Genomic DNA, 15,736 nt, shown 5'->3' with positions numbered 1-15,736 from the left:
AAGATCTGTGAAATATCTTCCTCACAAGTTCACTGCACCACACACCACTCACCACTTGACGATGGTGGAGTCTTAGCTTTCCCGCAAAAGGCAGGAAGGAGAAGACGAGTAGAGAGCTAATATACTTAATTAATGAACTTATTTAGCACCTAAGACATCACTTCCCGATTTGGATTCCGAAAACATGGATGGCCAGACACGTGCTGAGAACGTCACAGAACAAAGGTTGGGCCTGGGCCAAGTTCCAAACAAAAGTCAACCCGATGTCGCCAGTCAAAGCACAGGGAGAGCCCAAGAAGCATTGCCACGCTGCTTTTGAAGTAGCTTCGGCCTCCAGTTTCCCACTTCTCTGTGATGACGAGACCTGAGATGGCCGAAGCAGTAGAGTGGATGTCGCCTTCACTGATTTCCAAGAATGCCGGAGATTCCGGAGCCCAAATCTTCGGCACCACCACGTCCACCTCTGCCTCTGCTGCTGCTTGTGCCATATCGATGTCAGACTGGCTTCCTTTTACCGGCTCTGCGTCTTCCGTTTCCGCTGATGGACGCACATGGTCTGGTGGAATTGAGGAGCTTTTGAATGAGGAGTCAAGAAGAAGGTTGAGTGCCCGCCCACAGGGAAATGCTAGTGCTAGGAAGCAGTAAGAGTCTCTTGCTTGCATACATGTTGTCATCTATCGGTAAAGATTCTGTCAGCATACATCTCAGGCTCAATCACATACGATGATCGACAGAGGGTAAAGGAGTCCGCAAACTGTTCTTGAAATCGATCACAAGTAACACAATCTTGGACTGATTTCTCTACCCTAGTGATGCACGCAGTATAACAAGGTCAGCCATACCTAATGGAAATCGATCGTCGGCAATCCAAATCTCCTGATAGACGACAAGCACGATGCTATCAGCACATACCATCAAAAAGCAGTAGAAACCAATCGATCACTATGGAGCTACAGAACAAGCGGCTTTAGAAGATCAAGCACGGTCGTCAACTTAGGACTCGCAAAGTCCAATCGAGCAACAAGTCACTAATTGTCCAGGCGTAAGAACAAGATCGCTAACCTAAAAGCTTGCCGATGGTGGAGGGAGGCATCAGACGGGACTGAGCAGCTGGTAGAGCTGGGGCTTGGGCTCGGAGTTCATGCCGATGGTGATGATGAGGAGAATAAAGCCATAGTGAGTGATCACCTTGGCCTTCTTCATCGCCCAGGTGCTCCACTCCTTGAAGCACTTGCACGCCGACCGCTCCTCCGGCCCCTTGGAGCCCTTCCCGGCCTTCCTCTTCCCCTTGAGCGACACCTTCGACGCCATGGATCTCTTCCTGCACCGCCCACCGCTTCCCCCTTTTTCGTTCGCCAAGACCCCTAGCTAGCCGGTTTATTTAGAACTGCGGCCGCCCAAGAATAGGGCCCAATTTCCGGGAAGATTCATCTTACATGGATTATGTATGGCCCATGGGCCGTCTAAATGACTCAATAAACTCTATATCAACTGCAGTAATCACCTGCTATGGCTTCAATCCGACTCCTCTCTAAGCATAAACGACAGTCTCCCGTCTCCATCAATTCCTTGTTTGGTGGCGTTACTGCTAATCTAATCTTTACTTGTGATGGAGGCAAGGAGCCGAACCAAGCTTCGATTCCTCCCCAAAAGGCCAAACAAAGCACAAATTTCACAGGTGCCCGAGACTCCATGGCCGATGTTGCGCCGCGAAATGGCGTCGAATCCCACGCCGCCGTGCTGGTCGCTATTGCTGGCTCCGGCGGAAGGTCGGCCGCGGGAGGGGGGGATGGGGATGCAGAGACCCTTCCGGATGCAGAGAAGGGCGCCTGCGTGGTCGTCGACGTAGGATGCGGTGGCCAAGGGACCGACGTAGGCGGTAGCGACCGGGAGGACGAGAAGGTGTGCAGGATCTGCCATTTGAGCCCCGCCGGCGGAGAAGAGGGATCCGGGCTAATCCAGCTCGGTTGCGGGTGTAAGGGTGAGCTCGGCGTCGCGCATCGCCACTGCGCCGAGGAGTGGTTTAGGCTGAAAGGCAACCGGTAGTCTTCTTCATCTCTCTTGTGTTCCTTTAATCCATTTCTTATCTTCTTGCTTGGTATGTCAATGATTTTGTTCTCCGATTAGACTTCTTGATGGTGGGAACGCTTAATCCTATCTGAAGGCTGTGGCAAGTGCCTTTAGATCTGGTAGTAGCTCCTTTGATGCACTTGTAGCACTTGCTCTCATCTATCGCGTGCTTGATTGATGCCTTCCATATGCGACTTGTGCTTGCCAAGTTGCAAGAAGTTCCTCAGAGGGACTCTTTTCACCTTTTCAGAAAAGGTGTTTGTTTTCCTGTTCTTTAGTGCTGCACAAGACAAGATCACAATTGTTCAGCTAAATCATTTTCTACTGTGGAATTTTCTGGTTGGAGGGTTGATTTCATATTATATGATCTTGAGATAGGCAATAGACAAAGTTACATCCAAGATATCAGGAACTTTATGTGACATCATCATATACCAAAAGCTAAGCATGATTAGGTTGAGGACCTCCAAGGAGACCAAAAACAAAACCAACTTTGCTTCTGAATCATTTTTTGTCCTTCCAAGCTACAAACTTAATTTCATTCTCTACATTAATGAAAGACAAATCCAAATTCCTCAAGTTAACAAATCAGCCTTGCATTAAAGAATGGCGGACTTGATGACAGTTTTAAGGGCTATTCTGCTCATTTTGGACCGCTAGACATAGCCATGCTTGACATAGGACTATAACTTTTGACTATAACTTTACTCCTGTATGTGGTCAGCCATTTGCAACATAGGACTGTTAGTGCTTGATACAATACTAAGTAATTATCCACCGTGAAGCCGTAAGAGTGAGATATATGATAGTGGTGCACCTCATTTTAGACAACCCTCCCCTTCTTAGGGTGACAGGGAGTTACATGATGATGATCATGAAAGATAGGAAGGAGAGAGAAAAACAAAAGAATGGAGGTGAAGGAGAAAGAAAAGGCAAAGACCGGTAAGAGGGAGGATAAATGGAGAAATACATAATGTGAGAGGAAAAACAATAAGACATGTTCGATTAACATTTAGTTCTAAATGTATCGTAAATATGAGACAGTTTTTATCCATACAGTTACTGATATGCCTCTGATCTTGGTTATACCCCCATTCTGTTTTGGACAGAAATATAAACAAGGCCCTATCACAATGTATAAGTTTGGTGAGCATCAACCTAAACAAATGTGGATAGGTGATTGAGTCTTTCGTGCATCTCTGTCACTATGATCTGATTCATTTCTCTTTGCAAGCCTTAAAATGTAGGTTTCATCTGTGCTGGCTTTACAAATTCTACATAGACCCGTAAAGTTTTCTACCAACAGATATTTTATGTTGTGGATTCTTTATATCGCCAAAACCTGTAGTTGAGCATCCCAGACTTGTAACTGAGCTAAAAAAGTTGCTAGTAGTTATATTTGTGGCACGGTCATTAGAGATGTCTTAAATATTTTTATGTGTGAAATAGATCTAATGCAAGAAAAGACAAGGTTGAATTGTAGATATGTAAAACAACAAATTCAGTTCCATCTTTGGAAAAACCTTTTCCATGGTGAAGAAAAAGTCCAATAGCTTTTTGGCAATAGTGTAAGCAGGGCTCATCATGTTTACAGAGAAACAAATAAAATACCTGATGTCTGGCCTCCTTAGCTTGCGATAATTTGAGGAATCAAGTCTTCTTTCGTTACGAAGAGTGTCCTGTTCCTGTTACACAATGCTCTTTTCAAAATATAATTGCATCTCATTTTCTTCGATCCGACATGACCTTTAGTATCTCAATATGCTTTAATTTTACATTACCATTTTTTTTCCCTTGAATGTGGTGAGCTAACTGAAGGTAAGTTTAAACATCCATTTTCAGGTTGTACTCAATTCCTTTCTAAATGAACAGGTTGTGGATGGGTTGCTCAACTCCTTTTCAATCTCATTGGACAAGTGCATTTGAATCATAGCTGAACATTTGCAAGCAAACATATAAATCATTGATCTGGATGCAGGTATTGTGAAATATGCGGCGTGAATGCAAAGAACATCGCCGGTGAGGAAGGCAGCAGGTCGATGGAGGAAAGGCATGTCAGGAGAGAGCCGAGCATTCCGCACTCACACTCCTTGGAGAGTGATGAGAGGGGTGGCTGTTGGAGACGTCAATCTTACTGTAATTTCCTCATGGCGTGCTTCATAATAGCCTCCATATTTCTGTGGTTCTTCCGGGTAAGTATGTTCTAAGATCGCTTCCTTCTGCCAAACGGAGTATGTTGTCGTGCTTCTCTTATCAGCCAACATTTCTCTGTCACATTGTATTTCAATTCAGAATCTACATGTGATGTGGGGATGTAAAGTTCCAACATCATTCCTATTCGAGATAAAACTCCGTTGTCTGTTTATGTTGGATTTGATCGTCCTGTTTAGTTAGATTAAAACGTTGATGAGGTTATGGGTTATATGTACAGGTAAAGAGGCTGCTGTTGCAGCCTTGGGGGGTTGTGAGGCTCCGAGCTTGATTCGGCCTGCCGTAACACCGTCCCTTAGGGGATCCGATTTAGGCCAGGCGGATCCGGACCCGGTTAGGTGCATCCGATTTAGTTGTTAGTATTTGTAAAGAGTGTCCGGACGGATCGGAGCCCGTGGTGAAGGAAACCTGAACCCGACCCGCTGACCCTCGGTTTCGATCAAGAAATCACTTGGCCCTTCATCAGACGGCCACGATGCATCAATCGTACTTCACGATGAATACAAACGTCTCTCATCTCGCTCGCTGCACTCACTACACTCTCACTGTGACTCTCTCTCTCTCTCTCCCTCGCTCTCGCTCCGAGCTCAAATGGATCATCGCCTGGCGGCCCTTTCGATGGTTCTCACCCTGCTCTCGTCCTACACTTGGACCGGCGGCGGCGCCATCCCCCGGTCCCTGTCGCCGACCGCCTCCCTGGTCGACTCGCACGGCTCCACCCTCGACCCCCGCCAGCTCACGGCGCTCCAGACCATGGGGTTCTCCTCCGCCGGCGACCCTTGCACCGCCCCCTCTCCCCGCGACAACGCCACCGCCTGCGACGACGACGCTCCCTTCCGCCACCTCGTCTCCCTCCGCCTCGCCAACTGCTCCCCGGACCTCGACCTCCCCACCACCGCCCTCAGGGCCCTGTCTACCCTTCGCTCCCTCGCTTTCTTCCGCTGCCCCATCGCCGCCCCGAGGCGCCTCCCGGGCCCCCTCGTTGCCTCTCTCCGCTCTTTCTCCTGCACCGCCTCCCTCCGTCGCCTTACCGGCGTGTGGCTCTCCCGCATCCAGAACCTCACCGACCTCTCCGTCATCGGCGTCCCAGTCGTCGCCAGCGGCCCCGCCGTGGTCCTCTCCCAGATGCGTCACCTCCGCTCCGCCACCATCTCTGCTGCCAACCTCTCCGGCCTCGTCCCCCACCACTGGCACGCCTTCAACCTCGTCCACCTCAACCTCTCCTGCAACCGCCTCAAGGGCCCAGTCCCGAGCTCCATCTCCGTTCTCGGCTTCCTCCAGACCCTCGATCTCAGCTCCAACGCGCTCACAGGAACCCTCCCCGACTCCATCGGCGACCTCGCTGCTCTCAAAAACGTATCTTTCGCGCACAACTCGATCTCCGGGCCCATCCCCGACTCCATGTCTCAGCTCTCGGCGCTCGTCCACCTCGATCTTAGCTCGAATCAGTTCAACGGAAGCATCCCAAAGTTCCTATCTGGGATGAAGGGATTGAAGTTCCTAAATCTGGAGAACAACAACTTCCAAGGAGTGCTCCCCTTCAACGCGTCCTTCCTGAAGAGACTCGAGGTCTTCAAGGTGGGCGGCAACAGCAACCTCTGCTACAACCACACTGTGCTCTCTTCCAAGCTCAAGCTGGGGATCGCCCCCTGCGACAAGTACGGTCTACCAGCGTCGCCGCCCCCGGACCGCTCCACTCGGGCGGACTCGTCGGACTACTCCGACGACGTCAGCGACGACGGGAGCGGGGATAGAGGGAGCGGCGGCGGGGACCACCACGGGCCGAGCAAGCTGGTGCTCGGAGTGGCCATCGGGCTGTCCTGCTTTGTCTTCCTGGTCATCTTCCTGGTTTGCCTCTCCAAGCTGTGCGGCTGAAGCAGAAGTTCGATCTCAGCAGCAAAAAATTCCACCTTTATCTATCTACTACTCAGCATTATTCTCCTCAGAGGTTCGATCAGCTGGAGCACATGTTGACACAGCGACCCACAACCAACCATCTCTCTCTCTCTCTCCCCCATACATCTCCTTCCTGTTTGCAGATAAAACCGATGCTGGTTACTCTTGGAATGTTGGTTGAGCAATGCTATTTTGAGTCGACGAGAGGGATAGAGCTTTAATCACAGTGTCTTCTTCTCCCACCTGTCCTTTTTATTAGCTCTATAGGCACTGTAGACATCCTGCTGTCCTCTTATAGCGTTCATTACTCGTCACTCTACTTTATCTTATCAATGAAGTTTCCGTCTCTAGCGCAGTGGTCGCTGCTTTGAGTTCCCACATGATGCTGTACTCATTTATTGGCTCTGCCTTCCGCACTAAGCTGCCACTGATACATGAACATCCAAGAATGATGAAGATGATGATGTCGTCTTCGTCTTGTGGGCGAGCACCAGACTATCTGCAGACACACCAGATTCAGATTCACGGAATCTTGTATCAGATCAATCGAGTTGTACAACGTTACAATCTTTGTCACCCTGCGCAATAGTTTAGCCGAGCTAACAATAATACCTTTGAGGCGGTCGATGCTTGGCCGGTTCATCACCTCCTTGGCCACAAGGGCTTGTGGTTCACGAGAAAGCGCAGGAAGAAGAGGGGATCTGACGTTTATTTCTTTTGGGGAAAGGACACATCGGCCAGCGGTAAAGTCGATCGCTTTCGGGTGGCACCTGCGTTGATTCTTGCATTAGTTTTTCTGATCCGAGATACTGACAGAGGACTCATGGAACGCGAAGTTGGAAGAAAGGCGAAAGTTGTTGGTGGGTGGAGAAGGCGCGAACCCGACTGCTGCTCGTAAGGTGTTCGAGGGGGCGGGGGGAGGTGGGGGCGATTGCAGAGGTGAAGCGTCCGAAGGGATGAGGTGACTGCGAGATCCAGAGGGACATGGTGAGGCTGCTTCAACCTTACTGCGCATCGAAAGCAGCCTTCTACACGTGATGGATAGGATGGGCCGTGGGCAGAGTCGCTCCCGCGCGCAGTCGTGCAGATCGACCCATTGCCTTGTCGCTGACTCGTGCAGCTGACTCCACCTCTCCTGCCTTCCATGGAATTTTGATGTGGTGCGGTGCTGCTTAGGTTGTTCGAATCATCAATGTATAAAAGTTTTCCAGGTTGCATCGTCCTGTCTTCGAAATAGGGTTTTCTGAGGGGATGATTAATTATCCCCATGCAAAGGTTACTCGAGGGATTAATTATATAATATTCTTATAATGAATTATTTTTAATATTTTAATTATTGTAAAATATTTACTTTCGTTTTTCTTATGTCATTGTTTTTGTTGATGAAAATATCACACGTGATCAGTGATCAATTGAAATGAGATAGTACGTTCTCGGTGATAAACCCTGTGATATTTTCGTCAACATAAATATTTTACTTTCATATATATAAGAATCCTAATATAATTTATGAAAACATAGATCAAAATATTAATGATAACTAATTATAGAGATAATATATAATTAGCCCAGAGCTCTTATTACTGTAGTTTTGACGAGAAACATTCTTTTAACTTCCAAACATTCTCTTAACCATACAAAAACCTAATGATAAATAGATAGGCTACTTATCATCATCCTATTTGTAATTTTCAAGATTTTGTCAGCAAAAGATTTTCAAATATAAAATCTTTCTTGACCAACAAAATTTATCAAAATTTCACACAAGTAAAATTATTGTTAATCAGGGATTTCAAATATACACATTCATGGTAGCTACAAATTCATGGTAGACATATTTTGGGAAACAAGCTCACATTTTAACACAATAGAGTCCACCTCCTGTTTCAGTGATACATTACAGAGCTTTGTTTAGTACTCATTATTGATAGTATTCAAAAAGAAAGACAAATTTTAAGGTTGCATGCATCCTTGATCATCGTTATAGATCCATCCTTTCTGGAAACAAGCTTAGCAGTTGATGGAAGCACAATTCTCAGACTTAGCAGCAGCCGAGTTGCTTATGAATGGATCAATCTTCACCCACAAAAGCGAGAAAACTGAAGCCAATAGCACTGACCACAGCACCACAATGGTCGGTGTTCGGTTCTGCCTCCCCATGAGACCTTTCAGGAATGGGTACAGATGGAGGATCACCCACAGTGCAAAGAATACTTTCCCAAAAAGTGGGCCCCAGGATTCATAACCGCTGTTCAGTGCGTCAGAAAATCCAGCAACCACACCGACAAAGTTGACGACTAGAATGGTTGTTGGAGGTATCAATACAGTTGTCCACTTGAACACATAGAGCTCACCAAAGTCGGTATCATCAGTAGCCTTGGCAGTTACAGTGAAGTTGGTGTCGATGCCCGCCAGCATCTTTAGAAATCCTTGGAAAACAGCAAAGAGATGTGCAGAGACGCCTCCAATCACCCAGAACTGCTCATTACGCCACCAGTCCTCGATACCCACACCACTCCATCGCAGCTCAAGAACACTCGTCAAGATGATGGATATGAATAGACCAAGAAACCAGACACTTGCAATGTTGGAAAGCTGAAATGAGCAAAAGGGAAAAGATACAATGTTATTATCAACTTTAAACTAAGTGAACCAGGTCACTTCCTAATATATTTAGGCTTTTTTTTTACTGATTAACTATAAAATGGACCAAAGAGAACGATATAAATTCCTACAACTACTGGACGACAACAAAATCATAAATAAATAAGACAGTCACTACCAAGGTTAAAAAAGATAGTTCCAATAAAAAACCTTTAAGTAGGCCATGAAAGAATGGTGCATTACCGTAGGAATGATAAACTTCCCAGTAAGAAGACAAATGGCTGGTAACGAGCAGTAAGCAATAAGTGGAAGTGATGTAAATGGATAGACAATGGTGTTTATATAAGCCAATCTTTGAAGCCATTTAAGACGGCCACCTCCGTATCCATACCAAAGCGGGCAATGTCGGCTAAGGAAGATCTCAACAGAGCCAAGAGCCCAACGAAGAACCTGATGCAAACGATCAGAGAGGTTGATTGGAGCAGATCCTTTGAAAGCAGGCCTTGAAGGCATGCAGTAAATTGACCTCCAGCCACGGCAGTGCATTTTGAAACCTGTTAAAATATCTTCCGTGACAGATCCATATATCCAGCCAATCTGCTTAAAGTCAGGGAAAGAAGAATCGCATGGTAAATTAAAAGCAATTATAACTCAATGATAAGGAACAAGCTATGTTACAATACCCAAATACTGAGAGTGATAAACCAGGTCGGTGGTATGATAATTTCCTATAAAGTACTTGGGTTACTAGTGTGTGCATATGCACATATACAAGTATATAAAAGCAGTCCGCATATGGAAGTTTAATATAATTGAAGTTTGCTTGAGTCAACTAAATAAGTTAGATGTGAACCACAATATTTTTATTAGTAACTCTGTTGCCTCCATGACAAACAAATCTCACGATCAAGCTTGACAAATTCTGACTAATAAGAAAATGCTTCTTGTGAATCTGATGTGTTTAGATCCATTTATGGAAATTTACAGGTGAGCCATATGAATAGAGTTGGGCAACTAAGCAAAATTTATAATAAAGATGCTGAAACTCTTATGATGCAGTGGTGCAATGCTTTTCTGATAGAGATCTTTTCTTTTTATCATACATTATATTTCAACAGTGTGTGACAACAATTACCTAAACTGTGTTGGATTGACTGATCCAGGTCACTACTACAAGAAGATTGTTGATAAACCAAATCATGCCAGGCAGGGAAAAGTTAAACCTCACTGCTTACAAAATTCATTTGAACACAAACCTAACGTAACTCTCATATGGATCAACGATTCCCGATACAGACTATGCAGAGATAACACATTGCTTTGAACAGGACTTGTTTACATGTTTTACTCACCTGGAAGCCCCTAAAGAAAACATTAAACTATGAAGCCCACAATGAACCTCAAGACAATATCATGAGAACCTATTTTCTATCTGTTCATTTTTTATTTTGTAAATGAATAAAAAAATTTAGGAAGTTCAACAATCAATTTCCTCTGCAACATGATATTTGTTGCAGGCAAGAGAAAGAAGAATGAAAACAAACGCTCACCTCCTTTCCCCAGTGTGTTTTCTCCTCGTAGCCACAGCTAATGACATGAATTGCTTCATTGATCAACGTCGATGGATTTGCAGATTCAGGCACTCCCCCATTCTCCATTAGAGTCGACTCAATAAAAACTGAAGACTGCCCAAAGGTCTTCTCGAAACTCGTTTGGGAGATCAACTGGGACCTTTCATATTCATCATAATCTGCATGCACGAAGTAGCCATAGAACATACAATTTTTTAAAAAAATCTAACTTTCAACACAACCACAATACAATATACTTACTGTTGATTTCTTTTAGATTAAATATGGCAGAATCGAGGTCTTCACGCCTGGCATCTCGATAAACATCATTTTGGTCATCAGGAGATTTTTTAGAACGGCGGCAACAGCAGCAGCATGAAGAACAAAATGAGGACTTCGGCAAGACTGGCAAAGATGGAGGTCCATACCCATACATCGCTTGCCTATTGAAAACACACCCAGTTCCCACATATACTGGTCCTTGGATGCCGTCAAGCCCTTTCATGTTTACCTATATAAAAGAAAAGCATCATTAAAGTCTAAAGTCACCAGATATCATTAGTAGTAGGGTTCTTCTATCATTTGAATCTTACATCAAAGAAGACAATATTCCTATTTGCATATCGATCACTCCGATCTATACCATCAAATCTCTGAGGGAATTGAACATAACAGACATCTCTACAAACTTCTGGGTCCATCATGAAACACATTGCTTCACGGACTGCTTTGCTGTTATTAACATAGTGATCACAATCAAGGTTAAGAATGTAGGGAGCATTTGTAAGAATTGCAGAGACCCGAACCTGTAAGATTTATATATTTGTGAACAATAATGAGGATGACATCAGTGTGCAAACTAATTATTAATAAGAAATCGACAGAGTAGTCTACCAGAGCATTCATGGCCCCAGCCTTTTTATGATGCTGGTATCCAGGTCTCTTCTCTCTTGAAACATAAACTAATCGAGGAAGTTCATTTCCTTCTATGTCATGGGCACCACTATGTCCGAGGAAAACCTGCCAAAAGTTTGTAAACAGATCAACGATCAAATACTTGAGCAAGCACTAATACTTTTCATAAGAATTAATATCATAGTTCAAGATAATTATTACATAGCGAACTACAAGCAAATGAACAAATGATATCTACTAACACGCCAAGAGAGAAGAATTTGTACAAAGAAGACATATGCACAAATATATAACCTTAATTGATATCCCAAGCATCTGGTACTTGATACTTCTGATAACATAAGAAGACAGTAGACAATTAAGTATGAAACACAATCAGAACCTATTGGCTAGATGGCTCCATGTTCAGAATTAAACCAGTTGAAACACCATCAGAACCTATTGATCGGATGGGCTCCATGTTCAGAATTAAACCAGTTGCCTTGGTAAAATGCTCCTATGATATTTCATATGCCAAAACAGGTAGCAATTGATAGACTCAGAGATGTGGTATGTTGATTTAACAAACAATGATGAACATATGATATATCTGGCCAATGCAAAAAAGAAAGAGAGAAGGAAAAAAGAAGAACAGTCTGCACGCAATCAGCAAGGACTTCTAATTTTGCCATGAACCTTTGAGGAAAATTACAAACACATATATAGGTGTCAATAAGATATTAAATGCAATCACCCATTTAAGAACTCCAATATTAAGTAATTTCAGCCAAAGAATGCAATGAACCTGAATCATGCCAGGGTGGTCTCGTGGATTATTTCCTGGCCATGGTGTTCCATCTTGCATGATCCAGCCCTCTTCAGGTGTTTTCTGAGCCTTGGCAACCAAAGCATTTATTCTCACCTTGTATTCTTCATAGTCTCTCTGTGAAGAATAGAATCATTACTTCATTGTTGCATTCCTCTAATTTGAGTATTATTATTGATCTACCTTAACCCTTTAACAAGAACATATATCAATGATAACAACTTGTGAAAAATGGTTTCAGAAGTTCCAAGAAATCTCTTGGCTCTCCAGAGAATACTTACTTTCATTGCTCTCCGCTCCTTGACAAAAGATGGCTGTATTTTATCTTTCAAATAATCAATCTTCTGAGAAAAATAGAACTCAGGTGTCCGTGGTTCGATTGAATATTTCTTACAGAATGGAACCCATTTTCTAGCAAACTCCGCAGTTTCAACAAGAGATTCAAAAGTAAGCATCGAGGATCCATCATCAGATACATAGCAAGAAACTTTCTCAACAGGGTAGTCCACAGAAAGAATTGAAAGCACGGTGTTGCCAGTAATCAATGGTGGTTCTTTTAGGGGATCAACAGTACTGACAAAAAAGTCTACAGGAGCCAGATGTGACTCTTCTCCTTCCTTTTCATATCTGGAAATTAGATATTAAAGTCAACTTTTCTAGTGATTATATAATAACAAGCCTGTTCTCATCTTTTGTTATTTAGATCTGCTATTCGATATAAGAAACATACCTATCTAAAATTTCACTAACAAGTTTACATGGATAGATAGTTTTAAAACATACAGAGAAAATGCCATCAAATAAAAAAGAAATAAAGGTAGAGTTCTGCAAACATCATAAACATAATATCTTACTAAATTCACACAACAATGACAATGGAAGATCATCCTTGGAAAGTCTGTGTCAAAGATCATCCTCACATTTTTGTTGCCACGATATTTTTACTAAAGATTTTTGGCGATTGTTGCTCCTATTCTAGGTTTCACTTCTCACATGATCTTAGAAAGGTTATCCAGCTAGAGCATCATAACATTATTCACCAAAATGTTTCACTTAAGCTCCTCATTTAAAATGTACGCATCTGTTCCTGGATACAAAATCCTGAAGGCTTCATTCATATTGAACCAAAACTAAAAAGGGAATGATATGAGGAGCATAATCATTAACATATTGGGATGGATAACCAATTAAAAAAAAAAAATCTGTCAGGCTAATTGTAAATGGTGACTTTGTTTATATTCCTAAGTTAGAAATGTGGTAACTTCATCAGTATTTAGAGTACAAGAATTAACAAATACTCATAGAACACTGATATCTTTAATGCTATATAGCCAATACAACCTGCAGTCTGCAGATTGACTATGAACATACACAATCATGGAAGCAAATGCAAATATATTTTCCTATAGATTTCTCATTTAATGCAGTATTTACACTTCATCTTAGATTTTTTTTTTTCATTACCTCGCACTCACCCAAAACACCATTTTATACCACCGAAACTATTTCCAAAATTTAACATCAAAGTCTAAATGGATGTCATTTTGAATGACGTAATTAAGTTAACGGGATATTCTACCTTAAAAAAAAAATCTAATACATGTTTTGAAGTTTTATGAGATAACTATAGTAACCTCTTTCTTGACTGCTCCATACAATCTCTTCTGCATAGAGTAGTTCAACATGTTTGAACCATTAGATAGATGTATACCTTGCAGATAGCCTGTCAATATACGTCTGTCTATTGATAGGTGACCATTTGGGGAATTGATCCAATACCCAAGAGACTGCAAACCAAATCTCGCATATGACCGACGTTAGCCATAGCCCATAAGCACTATCAACAGGATTGGTTACTCTGTAATTGAAGAAAAGCCCAAGAACTATCAATCTCATTATGATCACAGCTCTATATGGAGTCAACTTATTAGGTGATAGTGGAATGATCCTTGAAAGTGGCTGTCCAGCTTCTGGAGACCTGCACATGGCCAAATCAGATGGAGCAAATGAGCAATATTCTTATCCTGAAACAGGAAGCAAAGAACACAGCCTTATCAAATCATGACATGGAAAAAAATTTCAAGCCCCAACCAGTTGCCCGAAACATTTATTACATAGATGACAAGATGCAGTATGACCATGCAACCTCATGTGTCTTTGCTCGTCCCTAAGAACTTTACTAAACAGAAAGCAAGTCACCCAGTACCGATAAGAAATATACTAGTTTGTTCAGAAAATAATATTGACTTTATTTATGGAAATATGTCATTACTCTTGGTCTTCCATCAGATGTTCTACTGGAATTTGAGCTTTCTCGGCCTTCTTTGAAGTTTTTTTCTTACTCTTTTTCTCCATCCAACTGTCCACTCTGTTTTTCCATAATGGGTTCCCAGATTCACCATTTACCTCTGGAGAAAGAGTAAAACCAACAAAGAACCAGTGAGAATGAGTGAGCGTGAAGAACCGACGCGATACGATACGCAAAGCTGATCTAATCGACAATTGCACAAACTTTGAAAAAACAATATATGAAGTATCCAACCAATATGACAGCGTAAAAGAAACAATCAAATAGGTACCTACCACTTTCAACCATGGAGAGACTACTCGAGTTTCTAACATGACCTCCATTTTCCTGTGAAAATTAGATGAAACAGGAACCTCTTGTAAACTATTTACCGGATTGAAGTTGATTGTCGCAGTATCGTAGTAGTCTTAAGCTTCAGCAAAATAAAATAACAAGGAACAAAAGAGATCATCAAACAAAATACCAATAGGAGAAAGACATACCTGGTGATCATGGACATGGCCTGCGGTTCTCAATCTCACACCTGAAGCCTCGTGATTGCTGCTCTCCTCAGTCGCCTTTTCTGCAGAGTTTAACCCCATAAATCGCTTATTAACGATCAAATCTGTCGATCTTGTTCCTAAAAACACAATGGCATCTCTTTTCCTTTTCCTACCCTAACCGTGAAAACGGAGAATTAAACTACTAAAACAAAGAGGAGCAACCGATCACCCCTTCACCAAGCTAACTGGAGCAACATTCGACTTGTTCAGCACGAAATTGAAAGCAAACTCCGAGAAAGAGCGAAAGATCGAACCCGTCACGTTGCGAACGTAAGGCTCCCCACAGCGAAGGCAGCTCTCGCGCCCCTCCCTGACCTCATCCTCGAGGCAGGCGGAGCAAAGAGGGTAGTTGCAACCCTGGCAAGCCACAAAGACCTCCTCCTTGTCCGCAGATGACAACCCCACGGGCTCGCCGCAGGTGCTGCAGAGAGGGACTCCGGACTCCATCATCTTCCCACCGCCTCCTACGCCGCCCAATCGGTGGGTGAATCCAGGGGAGAGGGGCCATTTGTAGCGGCGTGGAGAGGCACACGGGTTGCGGCATCGGCATCGGCAGGTAGAAGGAAAGAATGGAAGCAAAGATTGCTTTCGGGGTGCTGGGCGGTCGATCCATCATCGATCGCTCTTGAGCTCGTCGTCTTCGCTTCCTCTGAGATGGCATGGAGGGGGTTGCGGCGTTCCGAAGGGAGGAAGGTGGCCCGAGTCAATTACATTAGATCGGGTGGTCGGGACCGGGTCGGTTCTTGACTCGGCGGCTGACTCAACCCAAGCCACCGACGAGCGACGCTTCTGGGCCTCAGGATATCTTAAAGAT

General features: G+C 43.6%; 4 protein-coding genes across 4 annotated transcripts; 2 read left to right on the top strand and 2 right to left on the bottom strand.

Annotated features, from left to right (window-relative positions):
* Positions 1–308: 308 nt before the first annotated feature.
* On the bottom strand, positions 309–1,385 carry LOC135581410 (mitochondrial import receptor subunit TOM7-1-like). Its single transcript, XM_065154907.1, has 2 exons — positions 1,063–1,385; positions 309–876 (listed from the first exon to the last, which is right to left on the bottom strand). The coding sequence occupies exon 1, from the start codon at positions 1,309–1,311 to the stop codon at positions 1,093–1,095; it is 219 nt and encodes a 72-aa protein (XP_065010979.1). The 5' UTR covers positions 1,312–1,385; the 3' UTR covers positions 309–876; positions 1,063–1,092.
* A 154-nt stretch (positions 1,386–1,539) lies between these two features.
* LOC103989612 (probable E3 ubiquitin ligase SUD1) lies at positions 1,540–4,439 on the top strand. The gene is made up of 2 exons (XM_009408504.3): positions 1,540–2,042; positions 4,049–4,439. Exons 1-2 carry the CDS (start codon positions 1,693–1,695, stop codon positions 4,275–4,277), a joined length of 579 nt encoding a protein of 192 aa, XP_009406779.2. The 5' UTR covers positions 1,540–1,692; the 3' UTR covers positions 4,278–4,439.
* Positions 4,440–4,778: 339 nt separating this feature from the next.
* On the top strand, positions 4,779–6,500 carry LOC103989611 (receptor-like protein 51). Its single transcript, XM_009408503.3, has one exon. It carries the CDS (start codon positions 4,873–4,875, stop codon positions 6,154–6,156), a length of 1,284 nt encoding a protein of 427 aa, XP_009406778.3. The 5' UTR covers positions 4,779–4,872; the 3' UTR covers positions 6,157–6,500.
* A 1,486-nt stretch (positions 6,501–7,986) lies between these two features.
* LOC103989610 (cellulose synthase A catalytic subunit 4 [UDP-forming]) lies at positions 7,987–15,616 on the bottom strand. The gene is made up of 13 exons (XM_009408502.3): positions 15,177–15,616; positions 14,863–14,942; positions 14,656–14,707; positions 14,345–14,480; positions 13,784–14,050; positions 12,354–12,699; positions 12,052–12,189; positions 11,247–11,372; positions 10,946–11,158; positions 10,614–10,863; positions 10,332–10,531; positions 9,025–9,378; positions 7,987–8,772 (listed from the first exon to the last, which is right to left on the bottom strand). The coding sequence occupies exons 1-13, from the start codon at positions 15,370–15,372 to the stop codon at positions 8,188–8,190; spliced, it is 2,943 nt and encodes a 980-aa protein (XP_009406777.2). The 5' UTR covers positions 15,373–15,616; the 3' UTR covers positions 7,987–8,187.
* Between the last annotated feature and the right edge of the window lie 120 nt (positions 15,617–15,736).

Source organism: Musa acuminata, chromosome BXJ3-6 (assembly GCF_036884655.1).
Source record: "Musa acuminata AAA Group cultivar baxijiao chromosome BXJ3-6, Cavendish_Baxijiao_AAA, whole genome shotgun sequence".
In the NCBI taxonomy this organism is placed as follows: Eukaryota; Viridiplantae; Streptophyta; class Magnoliopsida; order Zingiberales; family Musaceae; genus Musa; species Musa acuminata.
The sequence above is the reverse complement of the archived record's forward strand: the minus strand, read 5'-3'. Positions and strand labels throughout refer to the sequence as shown.